Source organism: Miscanthus floridulus, unplaced genomic scaffold, assembly GCF_019320115.1.
Source record: "Miscanthus floridulus cultivar M001 unplaced genomic scaffold, ASM1932011v1 fs_164_10_11, whole genome shotgun sequence".
In the NCBI taxonomy this organism is placed as follows: Eukaryota; Viridiplantae; Streptophyta; class Magnoliopsida; order Poales; family Poaceae; genus Miscanthus; species Miscanthus floridulus.
This window is the reverse complement of record NW_027096307.1, coordinates 44238-60000: the sequence shown is the minus strand read 5'-3', so window position 1 is coordinate 60000 and position 15763 is coordinate 44238. Positions and strand designations below refer to the sequence as shown.

The 15763-nt window shown below is 45.5% G+C and overlaps 1 protein-coding gene across 1 annotated transcript; it reads right to left on the bottom strand.

Annotated features, from left to right (window-relative positions):
* Positions 1-1167: 1167 nt before the first annotated feature.
* LOC136530607 (acetylajmalan esterase-like) lies at positions 1168-2294 on the bottom strand. Its single transcript, XM_066523333.1, has 3 exons — positions 1915-2294; positions 1584-1796; positions 1168-1459 (listed from the first exon to the last, which is right to left on the bottom strand). The coding sequence occupies exons 1-3, from the start codon at positions 2198-2200 to the stop codon at positions 1275-1277; spliced, it is 684 nt and encodes a 227-aa protein (XP_066379430.1). The 5' UTR covers positions 2201-2294; the 3' UTR covers positions 1168-1274.
* Between the last annotated feature and the right edge of the window lie 13469 nt (positions 2295-15763).

Sequence of the window (15763 nt, the reverse complement as noted above, 5' to 3'; positions counted from 1 at the left end):
TAAATGTAACTCATGTGTAAAACACCTGCAGTTTCACACTTTCACTGTAAATTATAGCTGTAATAACAAAAAAAAAGAAAAAGAAATCATGCCTTGAGTTCCACGAATCCCAACACAATGGGTACTCACAGTACGTAATAAAGCACAAATCTCAATATAAATTAAGCATTAAAATTCATGTGTTGGGACTCTTCATGGCAGTCCCAACCCTTGAAACTACCGGATACAACCCATGGTTTCATCCACGGTTTCTTAGTGTGGGCCTGTTATTAATCCATGTGACTACCATTCCCTCTCACCTATCTCTTTTTCCCTCCCATGACTCTCTTTCTCCACCTATCTCCCATGGTCTCTCCTCCCGACAGACCATGCAGCGTGCCTACGCGATGGCGGCACCACATGCAGGGGGGCGAGGGCAGGCGTGGGCAGGCCGCAGCGTAGCGTGTGCTCAGGCGGACGAGCACATGGGGCTACCGGGCGAACGGGCGGTGACGACGAGCTCGGGCTCCACACATGTTCGTGGAGGTGGCCATCGGTGAGGCGGACTACAAGGTGCGGCTAGCGAGAGCTCGTCGAGGATGGAGGTGGCCCCACACAATGCGTTGGAAGAAACTATCCAGGCTCCCAACATGTAGACGCCGGTTTCTTACGGGTTTGGAAATCGCGCCAAAATCGTTTCTCACCTGAGAAACAGTTTCCTTCTCTTTTCTCCTCTCCCCTCAATAAATCTAGTGCCACGTCAGATTTTCTGCTTACGTGGCATGGTATTTAATGTTATAGAAACTACCCACAGTTTTAGGTTGAGACTATCCTTAAAAAGCACTTGAAGCTAAATCTCACATGAGTATTTTAAAGGGACTCCAACACATGAATTTCATGTCGATCTCAAATTTGTTTTAAGATTTGTGTTCAACAGTGCGGTGAGTACATATGATAAGGAAAATTCAAGTGTTTTATAGCCTCCCTATACATGAATTTTTGCTTACACCTTAATTAGTTACAACAATCTTACCTTTTTTTAGTAAAAGTGTAGTAATAAAAACTTATGTTGCTTTAGAACCTCCCGTAACACCAGTTTTTTTTTTTTTTGATAAGGTTAGCTCTAATATGAACCATAGACATTAAAATTTTATGGCTAAAAAATCAGGTATTAAAAGTATTGGACACTAATCGCAAAAAAAAAAAGTATTGGACACCAAAATTTCTGAAGTGACGACTAATCAAGTATTTTTATACGAAAGAGAACGAGATAATATTAGATGATATCCGGTGTTTCAAATAAGAAGAGAGGTGCCTATTGTACTCACCTTGGCGACGTCCATAATGGCGTTTATGACCTGTGGCACGTAGGCCTTCATGGGCTGGATCGACCCAGTGCCCTGTAAGAAGCCGTAGTTGTAGTCGTTCCCTCCAATCTCGCCGACCAAGAACAGCGCTCCGGCCAGCTTCTTCGTGCAATCTATTCATCAGGTTAAATATTTGCATACACATTTATTTGCTATATATAGGAGTGAGGTCTGATATTTTCCATAACATATGGCAATTCACTTCAACAGAAGAATTTCCAAAACGTACGTAGGTACCTTCTTGCGAGGGGCAGGTGGCGTTGAGGTGCGACTTGAACCAGTCGAGCTGGGAGCTGAGCGGCACGCTCGCCGGCGGAGCCATGACGCCGCTCAGCAGCAAGACGGACCGGTCCAGCGCCGTGGCGCCGGCCACCGCGAAGTTGACGCCGCTGGCGAAGTCGGCTCCCTTGTCCAGGTACGGGCTCACCAGCGACAGGTTCAGCGCCATCGCTGCGTTTACTCATCACAGCATCACCGGCCGTTTATTTGATCAGTGGCACGACACGATCACCATTTCCGGTGAAGTACACGGCAGTGCACCGGTGAGGGGAGAAGCTAAGGTACGTACCGAAGTAATCGATGATGAGGAGACCGTCAGAGCACCGGCCGGTGGGTTTCCGGAGGGTCTGGCCGTACGGGTAGCTGCCGATGGAGGCGAAGAAGCCAATGGGGCCCTCGCGCAGGAGGTTGCCCGTGTCCGCGATGGAGTCGCCGAAGCTGTAGATGGCGTCCACGGAGCACGCGGCCGCCGCCGGCTCCACAAGCCCCCGGAGCAGCAGTATTAGCATGCTCACCGAAAGGACCTTGTAGCACAAGAGCCCCCCGCCATTACAAGCTGCAGCCGCCGTGGCCATGGTCACCTTGCTTGGTACCTATTCGAGCTTCTGACTAGCACGCAAGACGAGGTGCGGCGATCTGCTGAACGCAGTTATATTCACAATCACAGGCAGGGAGATTGCGGATGAATTGATGCTAGCTGCCGGGCCATTCATTTGGTTGGGAAAATGTTGCAGCTAGTAGCTCCGGTCATGGATGTAGACATGTAGCAGCTTGTTTGCAGGCTTCAGTTAAGAAATGGTGTCCGGGCGGCGGATGGGCTTTGGATTGGTTGGGTGGATTACTCTGGTCGCCCGGTGGGGCCATGAACAGCTTGTTGGTGAGCATTTGGTCAACCTAACTAACAACCCATGGACAACGAGGACATGGGTCGCCCTTTTTCCTTGCTGAACATTCACGGTACTCGATCGTTCATGTGTACTACACCCAAACAATTTTGTGTCGTTCAACGTACTGTACAAAAGTACCCCCCATAAAACATAATGTGTAGGAAACATGTCCATGCATTTTAACTGAAACATTATGACACATCTTAATTGATAGTCGTTGTAAGGACGAACCGTTTTAGAAGTACTGCACCACTACTACACGTAAAGTTCTCTGATAACAAGATTTAACATCTTGACAGTCAGGGAGGAATGGAGGATAGTGTAAACTGAACGTGGCTTTGACCTCCTCGTATTTGGTAATATGTAGTACAATGGTCAAATGTGTAGAACTGTTTTCATTTTCATATTCCAATTTCCGTGACTTGCATGCATAAATACATTTTCAGAAGAAGAAAAAATACAACATTACTGCATAAATGGTTTCTAGGGAGCCTACAATTTTTTCTAGACGAGGCTGTATTTAGAAACCACCCTATAAATGTCCAATTGGGCCCATGCTCTGGGGTCACCCTCGAAATCGATTTTCAGGAACATTTCACGTAATAAATTGACCGTATACACATTTTCAGGAGTGGTTGACGTAAAATAACCTCTAGAAATATTATTATGCCAATTGCTCTTGAAAATGGGTAAATTTCTATAGGAGAAATTGATTTGTAGCTCAAATAAGTTCGTAACTTTTTTAAATAAAGTCTGACGAAGACATTTCATATAAAATTATAAAGCTTAACGAGATCTAAAATTTTATGACCTTTTTATTTGAGATTATTCCCTGGACTTCCCAGAATCAATGGAGCCTAGTATTTAGATAGAGATCCACCTAATTCTGACGGATAAGAATCTACAACGCAATAGAACGCCCTTGTTGACAATTCTTTACTACGACTTGAATAGCTTAGAAAGAAATGGAACTCAGAGTTATTTTTTTACGGATTTAATGAAAAGGACCCCAATATTTGTAAGTTCTTATATCTTTAACATTCAAAATTTGGATTTTTTAAAAGACCTTGGATGAAGACACGCTCTATACCAAAGCTGCAGGTGCTTGGTGAGATTTAAAATTTCTGTAGGTTGACAAATTTTCAGTTTGATATTGTTTAGTTGCCGAAGTATTCAGAAAAAGATTTAGAGAAGTAAATACAAAAGGATAGCATCCTAGATAGTTGGTGACAGCATAGGTTGACCTATCAGCTATTCAGTCTGAATCATATGATACTTTGAATTGTGCAATGTAAGCAAGGTCATGTTAAATTTCAGGTTTCACACTAGAGCTGAACTCCTTTGCACAGATGCTTCCGTGAAAGCACCATGGCCTATGTTGGTACTAAGTACAGTTACTAACCTTTAGCTAGTAGTGATGGTGCCGAAACGCTTGCGCTTGTCATGTTGATGCCAAACATTTGGAGAACTTGTTGTTTTGGGTAGATGGATGCTAAATCTTTGGTTGTCTAATGTATGTGGTTATTGATGCAAACACTATGACATCTTTGAATGTGTTGGATTCATGCTGAACTAATTATTCAATTATATATATTAAATATTAATGGCACATGAATCATGTTTGAATGCAATTTGTTTGTGTTGTATTAAATCTATCAATTTTCCTAGAATTGTATATAAAATCTCATTGTAATGCAATATAATTATGCTGTCAGGTTTTGGCCAACAAAAAAAGGACGATTATTTGGTGTTGACAACACCATTAGGAAAATTGTCATTTAGGTCTGCTGGTGTCACTCCATAAAGAATGTTTTCCTCATTGGTGATGTCTAATTTTCGTGTTGGTTGATGCTAACATATGTAGGTTTCTAAACCTGCCAGGTTTTAATTTTTCTGTCGGTCATATGTACCGTCAGATAAATTGTTTCTGACAGTTTGTCGTCATCCATTTTTAAATTTCCATATTGCTCTCCTTGTCTGTTACTTCCCCAGTGTACCATCAAAGAAATTGATTTTTAATTTTGAGTGAAATTCACTCTAGGCCCCTCAAGTGTTAGATGGTTCACCAAAGTCCCAATTTGCATTTCTAGGTCCCTAGAGTTTATTTTGGGTCCCACCAGACATCCAAACGGATCTGAACCGGCCCGTTTGGTGATGTGGCATGCCACGAGGCATCCACCGTGGAGTCGGCACGCTGACGCAGCGTGGATAGCTAACTAGTGGGATTTTTGGCCCATGCCCTGGGTGCAGCCGCGTTCTCCTCCCCCATTCTATTGTTTCGCCCGCCTCCTCGACTTCTTTGCCGTTGGTAGGAGTTGATGATCATCTGCGATGGACGGAGAGGAGGTGTTCGCACGGCCGGAGATGCTAACAGAATGGGGGAGGAGAAGGCGAGTGCACGCGAGGCATGGGCCAAAACCCCCACCGGTCAGTGGTCCATGCTACGTCAGCATGCTAGCTCCACGGTGGACGCCTCGTGGCATGTGACGTCACCTAACGGGTCGGGTTTAGATCTGTTTAGATGTCTAGTTGGCCCCAAATACACTCAAGGGACCCAGAAATGCAAATTGGGACTTTGGAGATCTATCAAGCACTTGATGACAAGTATAGGGACCTAGAGTGAATTTCATTCTTTATTTTTTCTGTCAGTATTTAACATTTCCCTATCGGTAGTTGCACCATTAGGGATATTCCCATTTCAAATAGTGGCGGCGTGGTTGTGACATTGAGGTAGAATGCCTAGGACAAACGCAGAACTTGCAACATGCGATTCCAGAAGCCCACAACCATATGGTGGCTGCTCCGGCATGAGACTTAGTTTTTAAAAAATATTTCTTGTAGCAGCTGAAAATCAATTTTGGGTGGTTCAGGGCAGTTCCAAACCCACTCCTATTAAGGTCCTATTTCTACAATCAGTTGTATAAGGGCACTTTCGAGAAGAATTCCCAAAAATATATTTGGGCCATGTTTAGAAAACCTAATTAGTATAGTAGGGTGAGTCCACCCAAAGAAACTTATGCTTTCATGATAGCTTAAAAAGAGTTCTCTAGAAAAGACTTCACTCATCCACTGCAAATATAAAAAAGAGCTCTACACACCTCATGCAAAACTGATGTGTTGAGTAAACACGTAGTTTGCATGACTTTCCAAAGGAAAAATACATTGCAGCGTGCCACATATAATGGTCGCAAGAACACCATTAGCCCACCACTATAAACCAACCACCGCTTCCCCCAAGGGAAGCTCAATGAGACACTCTGCTTTGAAACATTCTACTCTTGTCACATATCTGTGGGAAACAAAAGATTAATGTTGCAAACTACAATTCAACTTTCACTACCGGAGACGTCCTCTTTGCCGAGGGCTTGTGGGTTTGCCGAGGGCTAGATCTCGGGCACTCGGCAAAGGGGGTCTTTGTCGAGGGCCAGCCCCAGGAGCCCTCGGCAAAGAAGCCTTTGCTGAGGGCCTGGCCCTCGGCAAAATAAATCTTTGCCGAGGGCCTAGCCCTCGGCAAATATGGCCAGATGGGTCACAGCGGCCACTGGCGTTAGTCTTTGCCGACTGCCCGCCGTCAGGCACTCGGCAAACATTTTTTTTAAAATATTCTTTGCCGAGGGCCATTGTCCAGGCCCTCGGCAAAGACCCCCTTTGCCGAGGGCCAGGCTAGACCCTCGGCAAAGAGTTTTTTTTGTTTTTTGAACCCAGTTTTTTTGTGGTGCTATAATACATTATTTAAATCTCAAATTTAAAATTTGGGCCAAATTTGACTTTTTTTGATATATTTCCCTAATTTATTTCTTTTCGTTGATTTTTTTCGAATATTTCAAATTTGAACTGCAGGTGGATGGAATAATGCAATTTAGTGATTCGAAAAATATTATTCATGGTATTTGGTGTATGTTGAGTCCCTATCCACGAACTCGCATCAAATTTCGGGCATCTTCTTCACGTAACATGACGAGGAACTTGTCGAAAAAGTATTTTTAAATTATATAAAATTCATACGAAGTCCAAAATTCATGAAACTTGTCGAGGTGTCATGTTATCGCATGTGTAGGCTGTGGTAAAAATTTGAGAAGGTTTTAGGCATCCGACGTCACAACTTGCTCGAAACCTTCTCAAAATTTTACCACAGCCTACACATGCGATAACATGACACCTCAACAAGTTTCATGAATTTCGGACTTTGTATGAATTTTATATAATTTAAAAACACTTTTTCGACAAGTTCCTCGTCATGTTACGTGAAGAAGATGCCCGAAATTTGATGCGTGTTCGTGGATAGGGACTCAACATACACCAAATACCATGAATAACATTTTTCGAATCACTAAATTGCATTATTCCATCCACCTGCAGTTCAAATTTGAAATATTCGAAAAAAATCAACGAAAAGAAATAAATTAGGGAAATATATCAAAAAAAGTCAAATTTGGCCCAAATTTTAAAATTGAGATTTAAATAATGTATTATAGCACCACAAAAAAACTGGGTTCAAAAAACAAAAAAAAAACTCTTTGCCGAGGGTCTAGCCTGGCCCTCGGCAAAGGGGGTCTTTGCCGAGGGCCTGGCCAATGGCCCTCGGCAAAGAATATTGAAAAAATAAAAAATAAAAAATCTTTGCCGAGGGCCCTAGATCTGGGCCCTCGGCAAAGGGCCAACCCTAAATCGGCCAGCCGCCCAAATTCCACGCCCACAGAAAAATCTTTGCCGAGGGCCTAGCCTGGCCCTCGGCAAAGGGGGTCTTTGCCGAGGGCCTGACCAATGGCCCTCGGCAAAGAATATTTAAAAAAAATAAAAAATCTTTGCCGAGGGCTCTGGATCTGGGCCCTCGGTAAAGGGCCCAACCGTAAAATCGGCCAGAGCCCACCCCGCCCACAGAACGGTTGATGCCGCCGCTGCCCCGCGCCCCGCCGCCCTCCCGGCCCACCGCAGCGCACCTGGCTGCCCGCGCCCCCCGCCGTAGCGCGGCTGGCCGCCCCGCGCGCCCCGCCGCCCACCACCGCGCCGCCCCGCGCGCCCCGCGCCACCCCGCGCGCCCCACCGCGCTCCCGGCCCGCCGCAGCGCGCCCGGCTGCCCCGCGCCCACCACCGCGCCACCCCGCGCCCGGCCGCCACCGCCACCTCGCGCGCCCCTAGCCCCCGGCCGCTAGAGGAGGAGGGAGGAGGAGCAGGCCACCGGAGGAGCCCCACCCCGCCGTTCGCCTCAACCCGCCGGAGCTGCCCCGCCCCGGCCATGCCGCCCACCCACGCCCGCCGGCCGGCCGGCCCCGAGGAGGAGGAGAACCTCCGCGCCATCCGCCGGCCACCGGTGAAGGAGGAGGACCCTGCGCCACCCGCCAACCCCATCCACGTTGTCCGCCGTGCCCGCCCTCGTTCCGAGGTGCCCCACCCTGGCCCCTTGACGCCGCCCCATCCGCGACCCTCGCCCCGTCCGCAGCCTCCGACGTCCAGGTATACCCTTCCCTCGCTTCATGGTGTACAATGCTGGTGAAGGAGGAGGTCTAGGCGGAGGTCGAGGTGGTGGTGGCGTGCAATGGTGGAGGTGTAGGTGGAGGTGGAGGTGGAGAAGGAGAAGGAGGGTAGTGTGTTCATTGAGGTGGTGGTGGTGTGGTTGTTGTGGTGGATGTGGTGGATATGGTGGTGTGGTCATGGTCGTTGTGGTGGATGTCGTGGTGTGGTGGTGGTGGTGGTGGTGGTGGTGGTGTGGTCGTGGTGGTGGAGGTGGTGGTGTGTTGGTGGTGGATTAATATATATCTGGCTATCGGCCATCATGCCGTATTTGTTCCCTTGATATGTGGTTGTTGGCCATCGTGCCAGTTTTTTCTTGTAGGTTTTGGAAACCTCCCCGTACAGGGGAGGTTCTGCCGAAATTTTCAACTTATAGTATTGTGTTTCTTCTTTTGCAGAGAAGAGCACGTTAGAGGGGACTCGGCGACCCCGATCCTCTTCGTCGGCGTTGCGGGTCTGCCTGCACAGCATCGCCTCATCACTGCCCCGACTCACCACTGCCCCGCTAGCCTGACTCCACCGCCACCCTAGGTATAAATAAGCCCTCCTCCCATATCATTGTCTTAGATCGTGTAACCCAGTTAGGCGTCTCCCGTCTGAAAGAGATACGGTTGTAGGTATGTGGATCTTTGCATATCTACGACCGTATCTGTTTCGGATTGTCCACGTTTTTTGGACAGCCTGCGGATGCGTAGATGGGTTAGTTTCCATGGTCTGCTCTAGTCCGAGACTGAGTTTCGGTAGCTCTTCCCTGTTGTTCTCTGGATACACACTCTCCCTAGCAGGACATGTATCGGGAGAACAGCGGGGAGGTGCTACCGAAATTCTATCTCGGAGAGGAGCGAAGCCTGGAAACTGACCTCATCTACGCATCCGCGGGTGGGATTAGGACCTATCCTCACCTATTAGACATTAGGAACACCGCGTAGATGCAATTGATGGTCACAATACTCTGTGATGTAAATGTTAAAGGATGGAGGACCGTTAGTGGATGTACATGGGCTGGAGAAGCGGTAGTGACTATGACTATGAATGGGTGAAGGGGACAGATTGTTTCTTGAAACATGCATTTGGCCTAGGAGTAGGAGGACATTCTCTAGTTTGGTGTCCCTGCAGCAAATGTGACAACAGGAGAAAGGTAGACGAGAAGACCATGGGTAGACATCTTATGTTCAATGGTTATACGCCTGGCTATCAGCAGTGGATCTACCATGGTGAAGCTTATCGTATAAGAGCGGAGGTGGTGGGAGCATGCCTCGAGGCTTTTGATGATGATGTTGGGGTAGCAAACATGCTAGATGATGCCCACCAAGCTCACTTCACTGAACGACGTGAGAAGGAGGAGATGGAGGAATCCGCAAAGGACTTCTACAAAATGTTGCACTTGGCACAGAAACCCCTTCATGAGCGTACAACAATTTCTCAGCTGGATGCGGTTGGACGCGTAATGGGGTTGAAGGCCGAGTTAAACCTGAGTCGAGAAGGCTTCGATAACATGTTGGCCGTGTTTGGCACCATGCTACCGGAGAAGCATACTTTGCCAACGAACTTGTACGAGGCAGAGAAACTCCTTCGTATGCTTAAGATGCCATATGACAAGATACATGTTTGTCCGAAGGGGTGCGTCCTATTTAGGAAAGAACACAAGGACGCAAATTACTGTCCAAAGTATAAATCCTCTAGGTACTTGGAGGTAGACTCTGGTGATGGTCAGAAAAAGCAGCTTCCGATCCCCGCGAGAGTGCTACAGCACCTTCCTTTCCTACCGAGGATCCAATGGCTATTCATGATCGAGGAATCCATGAAATAGATGACATGGCACAAAGATGGCAAACGGTACAATCCTAGGAAGATGGTACATCCGTCTGATGCTGAAGCATGGACGTACTTCAATGACAAACATCGTGACAAAGCAGCTGAGGCCCGTAATGTACGTGTCGCGCTGGCAAAAGATGGGTTCAATCCTTATGGAATGATGGCTGCCCCATACACATGCTGGCCCGTTTTTGTTATCCCCCTCAATCTCCCTCCTGGCGTCTCCTTTCAACGGCATAACATATTCTTGTTGTTGATAATTCCTGGACACCTGGGGAGTAATATGGGTGTGTTCATGGAGCCTGTGATTGATGAATTGATCCACGCTTGGGAGAAGGGGGTATGGACATACGACCGAGCTACAAAGACAAGCTTCAAAATGCACGTTTGGTACCACTACTCCCTGCATGACTTCCTGGCGTATGGGTTATTTGCCGCCTGGTGTGTTCATGGGAAGTTCCCATGCCCAATATGCAAGGAAGCTGTGAGGTTCATTTGGTTGAAGAAGGGTGGCAAGTATTCATCGTTCGACCAGCATCGTCAGTTCCTCCCTCTAGACCATGAATTCAGAGAAGACATCAAGAGCTTTACAAAAGGTGTCAAACACTGGTAGAGAACCGAGCTTTACTCCTGGTGGGGAACCCCCTCTAGTCCCGGTTCCCCACCCGGGAGCAAGCATCCGGGACTAAAGGGGGGTCCTTTAGTCCCGGGTCAAGAACCGGGACTAAAGGAGGACCTTTAGTCCCGGTGGGTAACACCAACCGGGACTAAAGGTGCCTCCTGACATGCCACGATGGCCGGCACCTTTAGTCCCGGTTGGTAATACGAACCGGGACTAAAGGTTTTTTTCTTTTTTCTTTTCTTTTCATTTATTTGTTTTATTTTCAAAATAGGTTTTCGAAGTCGTATTGTACGCTGCTAATTATACATTTATATGCGCATATAGTATGTTTCGGTTCAAGCACAATGAACCTATTAAATCACACAATTCAAGCATAGAAATATATATATATATATATATATATATATATATATATATATATATATATATATATATATATATATATATATATATATGCATGCATGCATCATATATATATTTACATGCATGCATGCATATGTATATTTTACATTATATTATTTCATGTGTATATATTACAAAAGATTGTATTACAGTTGTTGTGACATAACAAGTTTCCTCTCATCCTCTAGCTTGGCTTCAATGGCAGTGTTGGGTCGAAGTAGAACTCGCCCTTGGAATCGATGACCTGCTCATTAAAAAATCCGGCTATAGACTCTTGAATTGCTTTGATTTGGTCTTGCCATATGACCTTTTCCTCCAACCATCGAGTCTACAGGTTTGAATTAAAGGAAAATAAATTAATATATGTACATATATATATATATAAAGACATAGTAACACAATCAATAATAATAATTAAATGAATATATAGTGTATTTTTAACGTACTTTGAGTCTCTCTGTAGGAGTTCTTTGGGAGAGCACCTTGATAAACTTGCAAACATAGTAACCACAGTAGTTGTTCCCCTGTTCCTGCCTTAGACACCACTTTACGAGAAAAAGATTTGTCATCCAATCTGGTGATCCGGTGAAAGCTATATGTTTAATTAATAAAGATGATGCGATTCAGGGGACTTACTTTCAAAGGGATTACATTCAGTGGCGCTTTGCATTTTTTCATGTGTTGCTTCTCAATAAAGGTTTTCCAAACACTGCCCAATAAAAAATTTGCCACGTCATCAGATATAGTTAATCATCATGTTTTTGTGTATATATAGTTGCTAGAGATCCCGAAATTACCTCTGGATAATATCTATCATATCTTGGTAGTCTTGTTGTGGTTTTCTCATCGAGTCATAGATTATCAAGTGACTTTTCACCAGATCGATGTCCATCAATATCCAGTGATTGCTGCATGTGTTTATAGGATATAACGCATAACACTCATTAATTAACTAGAATCAACATATGAGCCATTAAGGATATGATCGACATGATTAACACTCACTTGAAGTTATATGGAAAGAGTATATCCTTCTTGTGGCGTTGGTTCACTAAGAAGTTCATGAGGTTACTCTCTGACTCGGACTTCCAATTAGTCTTTGGAGTAATTGGGTCTTTGAATACTATATGGGGATCAACAAAACCAATTTCATTGTAGCCTTCCTTTCTGAGCTCTGTCATTGTAAATCTGCATATATATAGTACTTGTTAGGATAATTTATATGCATATACACACATATGATGAGTTTAATAATAGATCGAAAGAATTATTACTTACAGACAATAGCAGCTAATGATAACTTTGTCCAGAGAGGTCAGGTGGCATAGTTGATGAAATTCTGCAAAGTCAACATACATAACATCATCGCCATGGAACCAATGTTCGTCTCTAATTCTGACACCAACGTAGAAGTCTCCACTGGTAGACGCCTGCATGTACCACTTGTTTAGCAGGTACATTTGCGTCCCCAGATCAGATAAGGCTTGAGGGATGTATAGACTCTAGCCTAGTACAAATTTTTTCTTCCAAATATCAACCTCCGCCGCACTCTCAATGTTTCCATCACCAAACATCTGGTAAAGGTCGAGACCAGTCTCATCAAGAAATTCACCAAGGTGATCCAAATCGACATCCGGAGGTATGTTTGCCTGATGCATTAATCCTAAATTCGAACCATATTCATTACCAACAACTAGCGGGGGGATTGATTGGTGCGCTTGTTGTCCGAGTTGGGCAATGCCTTTCCCTGCCCGCTTCTTTTTCTGTGCCGCCTCAATTGACTTGGTGAGAGTGCGGTCATAGTCTGATAACGTTGATTTGGACGGCTTACGAGATTCCCGCTGTTGTTGCTGGTAAGAAGTCACCTTTTTTCTTAGAATATCTGGAGCTACGAAGAACTACGGTTTCTCCGGGTTTCTCCTTGCTTCTTGATTCATTTTAAGTTTGTCATAGAATCTAGACATGTCTTTTTTATATGCATCAGTTCCTTCTTCCTTCTCTTCAGATATTATTTTGGGAATAGCCCTTGGTTTCACGGTGGCTTTCTTTGCAGGCGAGGACTGGTTCTTCATTTGAGGGGCTGGCCTCTTGCTAGGCTTCTTGGTAGGCGGGGGCGGGGAGGCGTTGGAGACCTCCTTGGAGGTGTTGGCAGCGGCGTTGGAGACCTCCTTGGAGGTGGCGGCTGCGGCGTTGGAGACCTCCTTGGAGATGGTGTAGATGCAGCCTCGTCTTCCAACATAATGTCATCGTACAGAGCACTATGATGATCTGGCGATTGAACAATTGGATTTAGGTTGGGGGAGGATCTGCTACAAAAAAAGGAATGACATATTATTATGAGCAGATTGTTAATTATTTAAGCCAATACAAATTAATGATGTAGTGTTTTCATCCGCACGTACCTATGGTGAGGTAGTTCAGGAGGAGGTGGAGCCGACATCCCTGGAATGATGATGTAGCGCTTGCGCCATAGAATGAATGTCTTCTCCGCTTCTCCTAGAGTCTTCTCGCCATCACCTCCAGGAATGTCAAGAGGGAAATCACTAAAACCTTTTTCAGCTTTATCTACCGAGATGGTAGCATATCCTTCTTGGATTATATTCCCATGAATCCTTGGTGTCTTGGTTCAGTCGATAGGATTAACAAGACCGATAGCCACCTTGATTGTAGAATTCTCCTTTGGAATGTGTAGCTCACACGTTGTACAAGGTTCAGTGACGTCATCCACAGGGAAGCGCAGTCCTGTGTCCCCTTGATTTGGTATCTCCGTGGAAGCGCAGCTGCTTTTCAACTGAACAGATTGGCTAATGTTGATTCCTGTCTCTGATGCCTGCTTACTTGCACTCACTGCTATTTGCACTTGCCTTCTGATTTCCTCCTGCATTCTCGCTTCAAGGTTTTTTTCCCGCTCCTATGCTTCACGCACCGCTTCCTCTAATCTCTGGAGCCGCTGTGCCTCTTCTTCCTTCTTTCTCTGGCGACTTCTGTAAGAAGGTCTGTCTTGAGGGAATCCATGCTCCCACGAGACACTTCCTTTGCCTCTAGTTCGGCCACCATGTTCAATAGTCCCGATGGCGTATGTCAGCTCATCCTTCTCTCTATTGGGCCTGAACGCACCACTAGCAGTAGCTCTCTGAGCATAAAACAATCTTTCTGCTGCTTCTTGCAGTCTTGCGCCATAAACGCACTTCCCTGTCTCCTGGTCTAGTGTTCCCCCATGACCGAAAAACCAATTCTTTGCACATTCTCCCCACTCGAGTGATTCTGGTCTGATACCCTTGGCAAGAAGGTCTGCTTCCATTTTGTTCCACTTCTTAATGGCAGTCGGGTAGCCACCTGATCCCAAGGTATGGTGGTATGTCTTCTGTTGGGCATTACGTTGGTTCTTTATCACCCGACTCACACCCTCTTCCGAAGTCTTGTACTATACAAACTCATCCCAATAGGGCCTCTGCTTTGAGATTGGGCCTGGGACAGTAAAATCTGGTGCTATGTTCTTCTTGACATACGTCGTGTATAGGTGTTTCTTCCAAGTCTGAAACTGGGTGGCCATCTTCTTCATTGCCCAATCCCTAACTCGCTCCTTCAATTCATCACCATCTATTATATCATCATAATCATCTGTTTGGAGCGTGAAATGTACCAAGACATCATTCCAAATTAACGCCTTGTCACGATCGGAGACAAAATTGATATGAGGAGCATTGGTCTTCTTCTTCCATTCACGGGTACTAATCGGGAGCCGGTCCCGTATAAGGTAACCACAGTGGTGCACAAATTTCATTTTATTCGGCCCCCCCGGTTCTCCTGTATCCACATTGAACTCCGAGATGATGAAGCGGCCCTCCAATGGCTTTTTGGGACCTCGAACATTTTTACTCTTCGTTGTAGTTGTTGATGTCGATCCAGAGGGCTACAAAACATAAACATTATTTTTAATGTCATGAGCACACATAAGACATATGATAATATATATAGCTAATAATAAAAAATATATACTTGGCCAATCTGTTGTTGCTCATTTTGTTCAAGAGCTAAGTACTGACTCCCGTCATCTGCATCCTCTTGTACGTTATTTTTAGCACCATCATCGCCGGCAACTTGAGTGCCAGTGTTGATCAAATTCATCATCAACTCCTCCTCATCCATGTTTCTCGGGTCAGCCATCTAGCTTCAAAAAACAAAACCAATATATAGTACATCAACAGCGCGGTTCGCCCTGGTGTGATTGTTTAGCATTAACGATAACGATAATACGAATATTGATCAACTAGGCCACGAGAAAGGGTGGTGTGACAAGAGTGGTGGTGCTCCACTCCGCCGTATATATGTCTGTACACATGGGTGAACGAGGGCGGCGGTGCTCCGCCGTATACATAGAAACGCATGGACGAACGAGGGCGGCGGTGCTCCGCCGTATACATAGAAACGCATGGATGAACGAGGGCGGCGGTGCTCCGCGATGTATATATACATGCATATGAATACAAATGACGTATATATACGTGTCGGCGCGGTGGCCGGTGTGCTGACGACGATGACGTGAGGCGGGCCGGCGTGCTGACGACGACGACGATGTGAGGCAGGCCGGGGCGGTGTCGGTGCGTGATGTTGTGATCCTATGTACCATGTGAACCATGTAGTCATTCATCATATGAGAAAATTCTATGTTGATAATGTAAGTATAAGTCATTATGAAATGTAAGTATATGTGTCATTCATCATATTACTTTAGCAACATTAATATATTATATCTGTATATTCAAAGTTCACAAATGAAGAAACGTTGAAGTTTTCCTTCATTTGTCTGTAGCCATGCATGCAAGTCCAACCAAAACTGCTTACATCATCACATGTGATATTTTTTATAAACTAAAAAACGCTTAGTTTACAAACTGGGT

Coding starts and splice junctions, on each gene's coding strand:
- LOC136530607 (XM_066523333.1), bottom strand. CDS start 2,200: ATGGCCACGGCGGCTGCAGCTTGTAATGGCGGGGGGCTCTTGTGCTAC. Junction 1,797..1,914: donor CCTCATCATCGATTACTTCG/GTACGTACCTTA, acceptor GAGTAAACGCAG/CGATGGCGCTGAACCTGTCG. Junction 1,460..1,583: donor CACCTGCCCCTCGCAAGAAG/GTACCTACGTAC, acceptor CCTGATGAATAG/ATTGCACGAAGAAGCTGGCC.